The sequence below is a fragment of the Malus sylvestris genome, chromosome 13, assembly GCF_916048215.2.
Source record: "Malus sylvestris chromosome 13, drMalSylv7.2, whole genome shotgun sequence".
NCBI classification, from domain to species: Eukaryota; Viridiplantae; Streptophyta; class Magnoliopsida; order Rosales; family Rosaceae; genus Malus; species Malus sylvestris.
Genome location: NC_062272.1, coordinates 4,358,120 through 4,370,785, shown reverse-complemented (window position 1 = coordinate 4,370,785; position 12,666 = coordinate 4,358,120). Strand labels below are relative to the sequence as shown.

The following is a 12,666-nucleotide window of genomic DNA, read 5'->3' as shown; positions in this document are numbered from 1 at the left end:
CTTAACTATCTTTCTACGTACATACACACACACACACATATATATATATCTATATAAATATATGCATATATATGGAAATTAGGTTTCAAAATCCGAGTGAGTTTCAAAATCTGAGTGAGTCAAACGTATTTTTTTTTTGGTCAAGGAGGACTTATATAACAAAGTCCAAACGGACACAGTACAAAGACAACAACCTCATAACTGAGGGAGGTACAAAAGAGACGTCACATATGCATTGATCGCATGAGTAAAGGTTCTCAATTATACCTAATAAACGTATTAAGGATAGTGATTAGTTGTAATTGGACAGTTAGTTTGTTATTGAATAGTTATAGGTTAGTTTTGATGAGCTGTCAAATGTAGCTCTTTGTATAAATACCAAATGTACTCTGACTATTCAACTCAATGAGAATACTTTTCTAATAAAACGCACGTGAGAAGCTTCTGAGTCCATCTGGGCAGGCATGCATGATTGATGAGAAGAGGACAAATGGGGCCCAAAACAAAGTATGTTTCGCATTTCTCCAGGGAGTACTCGTAGCGGAAGCAGTCGCAGTTGACGACCAATTTTTCCATGAGAGGGTCGGAATTTACTATTTTCGTACAAAGAGCTTTTTTCCTTTTTCTTTGTTTATAATTTCTAAGTAGTTTTCACTCTCTAAAGCTCGTTCTTGGCCAGAATTAATTAATACTAATTAATACTCAATACTTGTATTTACCTTATTTATATGTGATTAACGTAGTTTTACTATGGCCTAATTGAAAGTATTCATTTATTAATCATCACAAGATTGTATTTTGCAATAGCTTCAATCAAGTAGAAGATCGTGTAGTTATTCACAACATTAAATAAATGGACGTGCAAATATTACTTGGTATCAAAACTATCTATTTGTTTTATACATGGATTATGTATAATTTAACTATTTTTTGCAAAAATAATTTCTAAATAGTCAGTTTTTAAGAAAATGAGCAATTATTATAGTAAGTTTGTACTCTAAAACCACGTCAATTACAACTTATTGAAGATGAGGTACTCCCATGAGGTATGTCCTCGAGTCCTGACCAAGTGGTACACCATTTTTTGCAACTTACATTATTACTAAGGATATACGGTTCTCACTAGCCAGATTGAAAGAATTTACATGCAACTAAATGTCTAAATGATAGTATTACAAACTAATTACACGACGACATCTTGTTTTGCCTCTTTTCGTCTTTCACTTTCAAGTTTTCAACAGACCAATTTCTTGATGAGCAATGCCAGACCCAATTGTCCAGATTATAATCGTAACTCTAATACTTGGGCTCAAGGCAAATATAATAGTTGATGATTTAATTTAATCACAAGTTGATAATCTTCTTAGCAAGAAATCGTACGGTGAATCGTATTCAACCACGACCGCTACAAAGTCAAAGTACCCAAGAAAAAGTACATAAAAATGATTAATTAATTAAATATATTCATGATGCATTTCAATTCGGTCATCGTACATAAAAAAAAATTTATAATAATTTATGACCGTACGATGTACGATAAACAGATGTGATTTGAGGATTCTCAAAATCCTCACAAAAAAGATCCGGCAAGGATGCTAACTTTTTCATTTTCACACAGCACCTGAAAGAAATAGTAGTGTGGTCCTCAGTGGCGAAGCCAGGATTTCTCGGGGGGAGGGGCGAACTTAAAGAATGCAAGGTTAAAGAAAAATGGCAACAACTAAATATTTTTATATAGTAATGTCTTCCATAATTAATTAATACAAACAAATTACAATTGTTGCCGGCGATGTTTCATGTCATGAAAACGTCGCATAATAGGCTTATTATCAATAAAAGCAAATACATCTTTCTCAATGTAAACAAGCATGCTATCACTCAACCATTGATCTCCCATTTTGTTACGCAATGGTGTTTTCACAATCTTCATGGCAGAAAAAGCTCTCTCCACCAAAGCGGTTGCAACCGGTAACACCAAAGCCAATGTAAGAAGTTTATACACTAACATATAGCTTTCACACCTTCCGGTCTTCACTAACTCTTTTGCAAGATCACTAATTCCTCTCAATGATGAAAACTCACTATGCATCTTCATATCATGAATGTAATCTTCATATCATGAATGTAATTATCAAGTTGAATTGGAAGATTCATAAGGTCCATACGATCAAAATCTTGAGGATAAAGTTGGGCTAAACGAACAATTTTTGCTTTGTCAAAAGATGCAAAATTATTCACCGGACTCAAACATGCCATACAAAGAAGTAACTCGGTGTTTACCTCATTGAAGCGATCATTCAACTCCTTTAGTTGCATATCAAGGACTTGAAAATAGAGGTTCACACGATAGTAATGGAAGTTTGTGATTTTTTGAGCTTTACGCCTTGATTTTCCAGGTACGAAATGCAAATCCTCCATGTTAGGAACGATAATATCATGCTCCTCACAAAACTTTTCTACATCTTGAAGCAAGTCTCCAAAGTCATCATCTCTCAAGGATTGTAGTCTTTGCTTGCATACTTCCACTAATGCCATCGCATTCACAATATCTTGATCTTTCTTTTGCAATGCTTGTGATAACTCATTTGTAATTCCCAATATAAGTCTCATCAAGAAAAGGTGAAATGCAAAATCAAATGTTTGTATGTCTTTGAATAACCTAGTTGCTTCACCGAGATTATCTTGGTTGCGATCACTTTTTATCCATTCAACCACCTCCACCACGGCTTCAAACATAACAATAATACTAACTATAGTACCATAATGCGAGTTCCACCGTGTATCACATGGACGCATGAGACTCATTTCTTGATTTAACCCTTTACCCGTTTCAAGATTACCAAGATTAAGAGCTTTCTGAATTTGTGCTTGTTGTTTCTTTCTAAATGCATCACGACGCTTACACGATGATCCAATAAGATTCACCAAACTACTAGCATTGATGAAGAAATTGGCAACATCCTCATTTTCCTTTGCCACAAATACAAGAGCTAGTTGGAGTTGGTGTGCAAAGCAATGAATATAAAATGCTTGAGGGTATTTGTTCAAAATCTTTGTTTTAAGACCGTTTAACTCACCTTTCATATTGCTAGCTCCATCATAGCCTTGTCCTCGTAACTTGGACATACTCAAATTTGTTGTAGCAAACAATCTCTCAATGGCCTCTTCAAGAGAGCTACTAGTTGTAGAGGAGACATGTTGAACACCCAAAAACTTTTCAATTGCTTCTCCTTTTTTGTTCACATAACGCAATACCACCGCCATTTGCTCTTTAGTTGAAGAATCACGTGCTCCATCAACCAAAAGAGAAAAAAATGCACCTTCCATATCTTTAGTGATTGCATCTACAGTTTCAATGGCACAAGCACGGACAAAATCTTTTTGAATATCGGAAGAAGTATACTTAAGATTCTTGGGAGCATTCTCAAACACAACCTTCCTAACTTGTTCATTATGCTTGGAAAGAAACTGCATAAGCTCCAAATAATTGCCCCTATTGCTTGATTTCAACGATTCATCGTGGCCACGAAAAGGCAAACCTTGTCCCAACAACCATCTTGTGCACTCAAGTGAGGCACTCAATAAAGTACGATAATTAATGCGAGCTTCATCAGTTTGCTTAATCACAAATGTTTCAATGTGTTGTTTTTGTGTCATCAAATCTCTAACTTGTTGTACAGCTTTATTATGAAGACTTCCAACACCTCCCTCATGGACTCGAAGATTTTCGGGTCCTTTCTTCCAATTTGTAAACCCTATCTCAGTGAAGACATCACTTCCACTGCTACCCATTTGATCAAAATCACATTTGAAAATATAACAATAACGGCAAAATGCAGCATTTTTTGATATACTATACTCCAACCACTTAAACTTATCAAACCAACGAATGATAAAACATCGATTGTCACTAACCTTTCTTGGCATGATGTGGTCTCTAGGTTGACAAGGATCAATTTGGAGATAGTGTCTACGAATTGCTTCACGATAATTAGGTGGATAATCAATCATTCGACGTCTATGTGCAGGGTCTGCAGGAAGATTAGCCAATATTTCATCCAAATCCAACTCAGTGGCTTCACTTTGTTGTGACCTACTTGGAATATTTGAAGGAGGACTTCTTGGAATATTTGAAGGAGGAGGAGGAGGACTACTCGGAATATTTGAAGGAGAAGGACCACCCGAAATGTTTGAATGAGGATTTAAGCATTGTTTCTTATAGTATCGTTCCATTACGTAACTGTAAAATGGAAAGAAATAAAAATTCTTAGACTCTTAATCCTAAAGTAGACTATACTATTACTATAGTATGTATAATAACTAATCCAACCAACCAACAATTCAATTAATCAAAAGTACTAATAACCAATAACCATATTCGTATCAATTGGGTTAAATTTGTATCATAGAATCATAGAAGCATATCAAAAATTTGTATCAATAATTCGTATCAATTGGGTTAAATTTCTAATTCCCAATTCGTATCAATAATTTCACCCTAAAAAATAATTTCATAATTTCATATCAATAATCATAAAAGCATATGATTCACATCAATAATCAATAACCAATAACCATATTAATGCATTACCATATAATTTTATACCAATTAAATGAAATTTGTATTGAATAATTAATTAGGTTAGGGATTATACATTTAAGAATTAAAAAATTAACCTTTAGATTGGTGAAGAACGGCACGGAAGGACGGAAATTAAAGCTCATGTGTGTGTTGATTGGTAAAGGCACGTTGGCTTGGCTGGCTACTGGGATGTTGGGGAGCAGAAATTAAAGCTCCTGTGTTGATTGGTGAAGAACGGCACGAAAGGAAACAAAAGTAAAGGGAACGGGTTGGGTGGGGGAATAGACTGACTAACTAGGGTTTTTGGGCGACACGCGGAAGCGGTCCCCATTTGTATTTTTTTTTTAATTCAAACATACAAAACGGCGCCGTTTTGTATAACAATTTTTAAATTTTTTTTACCAAGCCCAAAACGACGTCGTTTTGGCCTGGTTTAAAAAAAAAAATTAAACTGCAATCTGCAGATTGCAGATTGCCCAGAAAAACAGAGGAGCTGAACCAGGGATTTCCGGCGAGGCGCGCGCGAGGGGAGGGGCGAAGAGCTGGGTCCAGTGGTGTTTCCCGGCGAGGGGAGTGGCGGCCGCCACTCCTCGCCCTCACGTGGCTTCGCCACTGGTGGTCCTGCCTACCACGATAATAAATTGACTACTCAAACTGGATTGGCTGGCATCATATGAAAACGTTTTCTTTGTCAAAACTGTTTCGATTACGTTTTAAGAATATCACTTAGAGCAATTTCACCCTTAAGTAGACCTGACATTCGTGTTGTATTTTCCGTGTTCGTGTCGTTTTCGTGTTATACCCGATATCTTAACGGATCGTATCGTGTAACACCCGTTAAAATAAACGGGTAAAATGACCCGACCCGATAATATTAACAGGTAATATGACCCGACCCGTTACCCGTTAAGGAAAATATATTTTAAACCAATAAATAATCAAATGAAAAACATAATACTAAATAAGTATATACATATCATATTGTCACATCCAAAACATAAAACACATTTTTCTTTTAAGTATATTTTCACTTACCTAAAGTCTTTAATAGTTTTTTAATTAATGTATAAGTGTAAAAGAAAAAATATAGAAAAAATTTATAAACGCTCGTAATGACAAGCTTTACAACTTTCATGAAGAACTTAACTTCGAAATTCGCCACTATAATCATATAAATCATAGATCAAAATTTAACCGTTGATTGTTGTTTACATTTATGCTTCATTGTTCTCATCAAATTTTGTTTTTTTTTTCAGATTTTCTTTTTTGAAAACTTGATCTATTAGAGGATGCAGGAAGATGAACGGTTTGGATCGTTGATATTATATTTAGAGTTTTACAGTTAGTGAAAATATTGCTTGATGTTTATAAAGTTTCTACAAACTATATGACATCGACTCATATTTCAGTTAACCGTAAATATCGAAACGTGATATCAAAGATCTGAACCGTTCATCTTCTTACATCCGCCATATGATCATGTTTTCAAAAAAGAAAATTTTAAAAATGAAATTCAGTAAGAAAAATAAAGAGTAAATGACAATCGACGGTTAAATATAAATTTAAGGTTTATGAATTATAGTGTTGGATTTCGAAGTTGACCCCTTCATGAAAGTTGTAAAGTTTGTCACTATGAGTGATTGTATTTATTTTTTTACATTTTTTACACTTCTACAATAATTATTATTAATTTTATTAATTTTCCGTCAAATAAAAAACATTATTCATGAAGGTTTGGAGGATTTTAAAAATCTAAACGATAATGTAAGTGTAACCATTATCTAATCGTGGAGGAATAATGATGAATCACGAGTGTTTATATATTCTTTCACATTTTTCATACTTGTATGTATGTCTTCTTAGTTCTTGCCTATACAAATACAATATTAGTTTATTTTAATTTTGGACAACAATATGTTAAGTAAAATTTATCCTAGTAATGATAATAAGGTGTTGATGCACAAAACCGGAGGTCTTGAAACAACGTAAATCCGACCGTGAATATGCAAGTAATGTAAATAACACAAGATGTATCGTGGTTCACCCCAAGGTTTGGACTACGTCCACACTGATTATGTATTTATCTGAGATGTGAGGGGAGTGAGGGAGAGAGATTCAGAGCCTTTGAGGGAGAGAGTGAGGTCTCTGATGGCCTAGGAATTGGCCTCCCCTAATTATGAGGGTGAGGGGTCCTTTTATAGAATAAGGACTCCTCACTTATTACATATTTGTCCCTTTCTTTATTACATAATTACATTCAAGTCCCCCGAGTATTTGTACGAGATCTAAATACAGAGGCCCTAAGTATGGTATAAACAGTAGTCCCCCAAGTCTTCAGTCAAGAGAGTCTTTTGGCTGGAGACTTGAAATTCAGTCCATGTGTGGGCCGAAGTAACTAGATGTTGTCTTGAACTGATGTTCGATATGAGGCGGTGCTCAATCTGAAATGATGCTCAACTAGAAGTAGCACATGCTATGAGGCTGCTCGGCTCGTGGTTTATGTTGCCTTGGTTGGCTCGACTTGTGGCATTTAAAGGTGAGGGAGTCCCTTTTATAGAATAAGGGCTCGCTCCTCAATACATAAGTAATGGGCTAAGAGTTGATGCTCGCGTCGAGGCGGTTGCTCAGCTGGCAGCGATGCTCTTCTAATGATGGTGAGGGAGTCCCTTTTATAAAATAAGGGCTCGCTCCTCTATACATGAATAATGTGCTAGAATTAATGCTCGCGGCGAGGCGGTTGCTCAGCTGGCGGCGATGCTCTCTAATGATGGTGAAGGAGTCCCTTTTATAAAATAAGGGCTTGCTCCTCAATACATGGATAATGTGCTAGAGTTAATGCTCGCGGCGATGTGGTTGCTCAACTGGGGCAATGCTCTTTAATGATGGTGAATGAGTCCCTTTTATAAAATAAAGGCTCGCTCCTCAATACATAAATAATGGGCTAAGTCCCCCAAGTATTTTTCATGAGGCCCAATATATGGTACATAATGTAGTCCCCCAAGTCTTCGGTCAATAGAGTCTGTTGGCTAGAGACTTCAAATTGAATTCATGTATGAGCCGAAGTGGCGGTTGTTCGAATGCGGTATTTGTATACCCTGTACTAAAGCTTTGTAGGTGAAGCTTTGCAAGTGAAGCTTTGAAGCTGGAGCTCTGTAAATGAAACTTTTGAAGCTAGAGCTTTTGTAAATGAAGTTTTTGAAGCTAGAGTTCTGTAAATGAAGCTTTTGAAGCTAGAGCTTTGTAAATGAAGCTTTCGAAACTAGAGCTTTGTAAATGAAGCTTTCGAAGCTAGAGCTCTGTAAATGAAGCTTTTGAAGCTGATTGACATAAGTGATGCTCATGAATGTTTATGTTGATTGACATGAGTGATGTTCATGGATGTTGTCATGAGTGATGCTCATAAATGTTGACATGAGTGATGCTCATGAATGTTTATGTATGATTGATATGAGTGATGCTCATGAATGTTTATGTATGATTGACATGAGTAGTGTTCATGCTCATGAAGATGAGTTCCTTCTTCACCTGGTTGGTGGTATGAGTGGCAAGTTGCCAAATGATATTAAAGTACGGGTTGTACATTTCATCACCTGGTTGGTGGCATGAATGGCTAGTTGCCAAATGATATTAGAGTACGGGTTATACATTTCATCACCTGGTTGGTGGCATGAATGGCTAGTTGCCAAATGATATTAGAGTACGGGTTGTATATTTCATCACCTGGTTGGTGGTAATAGTGGCAGGTTGCCGAATAATTTTGGAGTACTGGGCGTACTTTTGATCATCTGGTTGGTGGTAATAGCGGCAGGTTGCTGAATAATTGTGGAGTACTGGGCGTACTTTTGGTCACTTGGTTGGTGATAATAAAGGGTCTGGCTCTTTTAGGCATATGGGCATTCGCCCTCCACATAACATTGCAGCCCATTATTTTGGGGTTGCCCTTTTTTTTTTTTTAATTACCCTCTGATGGGGTTTATACAGATGTCTCCGAAAGATACAAAATAAATTACATCTTTCAAAAATAAATCTGACCATCTGCTCAATGGGTCACGCCCATAATGCCATCACCACCGCAATTATCTTCTTTTGCTTTTACTTTCTCTTTTATGCTTTCTGAAATATTCTCCTAACGACGCCATCTTTTTTCTTTTTCTTTTCTATTCCTTTACCTGATCTCTCCACCTCCAGACACACTTACTTGCTTTTGCTTTTACTTTCCCTTTCCTGCTTTGCTTTTGCTTTTGTTGGAGTGATGGGCCTTTCTTTTTCTTTGCTTGGTGGTTGAGCTGGCAGGGATTGCGTCCGAGCATGGTAAGAGTTCAAAGTCGAAGAGCATGATGTGATCGTCCAATCTGACCAGCACGTTCTCAAGTTTTAAGTCCCTATAGATGATTCTCAGCATGTGGAGGTATTCCAATGCCACCAGGACCTCTGCACCGTAGAACCTTTCGGAGTTGAGGGAGAAGCGTTCGTGAGACTGAATGTGGCGGAGGGAGTGGAGGTCACCGCCGGGGCAGTACTCCATGACGATGCAGGAGAAATGCGAGGCTTCGAACTAGGCGTAGAGAGTGGGCAAGAACAGGCGGTCAAGCATTTTAAGGATCTTCCTCTCCATCTCGGTTCTCTGCACCTTCTTCTTCATCGCCAGAGCCTCCTTGTCGACGATTTTCATGGTGTAAAGGCACGAGGAGGACGAAGACTCGGTATCCTGATCGATATGTTCACCAAATACTCTCCTGCAACATAGATTAAACGGGCTTTCGCTATAGGACTCGTAGCGTGTAGTCCTGAACCTTTTCTGCCGAAATGGTTGGTCACACGGTGATGTGGGCGTTGCTTACGCGTTGCCAATGAGACTCTGCCGGATTGTACAACGGAGATGATGGTGAATCACGGTGGATCAATTCGAGGCTAAAGCCGATTCCGTGGTGATGGTCATCATCTTCTTCTCCTCCTTGACTGAAACGGAGTCTTGAGCTGGACTGGAGATCTCAACTCCTCAGAATTTTGACGATGGCGACGTGGCAGGAAGGCATCGATTGGCGTACCCATTGTGATGGTGATCATCTCCTTCAACCTTCTTCATTGCCTGATCTTTCATGTTAGAGCGAGAGAGCTAGATCTATATGAGATAAGGTATCAGAGAATATATATGAATACAAATCAGTTGGCTCCCAATCCCATCGACTCTGAAAACGGGCTAATCCTGCTGAAAACGCCATAGGAGGTCACTGCTAAGCTGGACCTTAAAGCGATTTTGGTAGATATGTTCACGTGCAGCTTCAACTTCTGCTCGTTCCTCCTCGGTACCTGTATCTGAGTTGAATTCAATCAACAACGGCTCGATGGGCACAAGCTTCCCTTTGAAGAACAAGTCGTCGGAGGGAGAGAGAGTCAGATTCGGGTCGTCAGTACGGTTCTGGCTCGACCCGGAAGAGACAGTGAAGTTGGACTGGGCGTACTCAGATGGCAGGTCCACCATCACCTTCTCCTCCAGGCCCGTCCCCTGCTCCGCCACCAGCGCCACTAGCGGCTTCACAGCTCCAGTGCTTACCGCCCTCTCTTTGTTGGGCTTTCGAAAGCTGGAGAAAAAGACTGACTGAAATGATCTCGGTCGACGCAGATCTTCAGCCGACGCAGATCTTCTCCGGAGAAAGAGACTCACCACCCTCTCTTTGTTGGGCTTTCGAAAACTTTGAAGTTGTGCTTTTCGAAGTTGGAGAAAGAGACTGACTGAGAGAGGAGAAAGAGACTGACTTTTTTTTTGTTTTGGTCTCTGCGTATGACTGACCGAGAGAGGAGAAAGAGAGAGATTTGGTTTTTTGGATTTTTTTGATTTTGCAGACTCACGGTGGTGGTATGAAAAATTGAGAGAGAACCGACATAACTTTTCGTATCGATTCCCACAGACGGCGCCAAATGTTGATGCACAAAACCGGAGGTCTTGGAACAACGTAAATCCGACCGTGAATCTGCAAGTAATGTAAATAACACAAGATGTATCATGGTTCACCCCAAGGTTTGGGCTACGTCCACATTGATTATGTATGTATCTGAGATGTGAGGGGAGTGAGGGAGAGAGTGAGGTCTCTGATGGCCTAGGAATTGGCCTCCCCTAATTGTGAGGGTGAGGAGTCCTTTTATAGAATAAGGACTCCTCACTTATTACATATTTGCCCCTTCCTTTATTACATAATTACATTTAAGTCCCCCGAGTATTTATACGAGATCTAAATACGGAGGCCCTAAGTATGGTATAAACATAAGGAACTCTCATAATAAAAATAAATAATGACTAAATTTTTTTTTTAAACTTATATAGAATAATAATACAAAACTATAATTTTTTTCTTAATGGGTCGAAACAGGTTACCCACGTGTTACCCGCTTGTATACCGGTTAAGAACCCCGTTATTAACAGGTTCTTAACGGGTCACCCGATAATGACCCGATAAGTTATCGTGTTGACCCGAAACCTGTTATTTTCGTGTCGTTTTCGTGTCGTATCAGAAACTGACGGTCTACCTTAAGGTTGGATTTTGGAAAATTGAAGCACGTAAGGTAATGTGACGGGACTGCATGTAATGCCCACTACGTGTTTGTCTATTTTAGTCGGTGACTTTTGTTGTATGCACATATATCGAAACGGCATAGCTAATTGGATTGGGCGACTCTTTTGTTTCTTACTACTTCAAGACGAAGAAAGAGGAACTCAAATGTGTTGAATATATCATTCTAGCTCAACAATAGTTAGTTAGATAGTTGAGAATGTGGCTATATAAACTGTTGTCTCATAGTTGTAAATATTCATTCAATCAATACAATTCCTATTCTCTCTAAATACTCTCTCTCTAGAATATCTTTTGTTTCTCTCTGCCTTCTTCCTCTTTCTCTGTACAATTCCTTCTGGGTTCTAGACTGGCAGAAGATGAGAGAGACGCTAAATGCCATGTCGTATCTCCATGGTCACAGACGCTTTCACGGCGACATCAAGCTCGGAAACTTCTTGGTTGACTCTGATGGGTCTAAGATCGTCGATTTCGGGGTTCAGGTTTTGTTCTTGGCTCTGCACTCCATCTGTTTGCTTAAATGTTACAGTGACAATTTATTTCTCCGATGGGGTTTTCATATATGTCGGTTTCTCTATTAAGGCCGATAGCCATTTTCTAAGAGTGTGTTGAAGGAATACAAAGGCCGATAGCCATTCCTTTCTGTTGTTTGATTTGTGCACTTGAAGGCCGATTGCCAAGAGTGTGTTGAATGCAAATTGTTTCCTCCATAAGGCCGATAGCCGGAGTGAAAAGTTCTTGTTCAGATATTGTGTGTTACTCCTTAAAGGCCGATAGCCGGAGTAACGTTCTTGAAAAGTTTTGTTTCTTGTTATTGTGTGCAACTCTATTAAGGCCGATTGCCGGAGTGCACTTCTTGTTCCCTTTCTTCATTAAAGGCCGATTGCCGAAGAGGGTTGTGTTTCTTGATTTCTGTGATTGTAAAGCTTGTTGTTTGATGACTGTGGATGCTGCTGAAGCATAGATTGTGTTGACTGATGAATGGGAGATTGTTGATTCTGTTGAAGACTAGATGGATGTGATTTCACCATAGAAGTGGAGATTGGACAAGTTTTGGGATATATCCATGCTGCTGCCACGGCTGTTGTGGAACTATCTGCTGCCACAGTTGGATATGATCTGACAGATGTAAACCTGAACCAGTTGGTTGAAAGGGTATTGGTAGCTACAACGGTGAATCAGTTTGAGGGGCTGAAATTCTTTGGGAAGTTGATTGATGAGTATGAAATAACACTGCTCTTGAGTAATTTTTTCAATGCTTGCAGCCATGGAGGATTAATTGATGATGGGAGCGGGGCTAGGAGTACATCGACAAGAAGGATTTCATTGTCCTGCAGCATTCATTCAATCTCAACCTGGGGATCCCAGTTGAGATTGAGGGGGGATGTTGAATATATCATTCTAGCTCAACAATAGTTAGTTAGATAGTTGAGAATGTGGCTATATAAACTGTTGTCTCATAGTTGTAAATATTCATTCAATCAATACAATTCCTATTCTCTCTAAATACTCTCT

At 38.6% G+C, this 12,666-nt stretch overlaps 1 protein-coding gene across 1 annotated transcript; it reads right to left on the bottom strand.

Moving 5' to 3' along the window:
- Positions 1-2,091: 2,091 nt before the first annotated feature.
- On the bottom strand, positions 2,092-3,792 carry LOC126596783 (uncharacterized). The gene has a single exon (XM_050263446.1). The coding sequence runs from the start codon at positions 3,790-3,792 to the stop codon at positions 2,092-2,094; it is 1,701 nt and encodes a 566-aa protein (XP_050119403.1).
- Between the last annotated feature and the right edge of the window lie 8,874 nt (positions 3,793-12,666).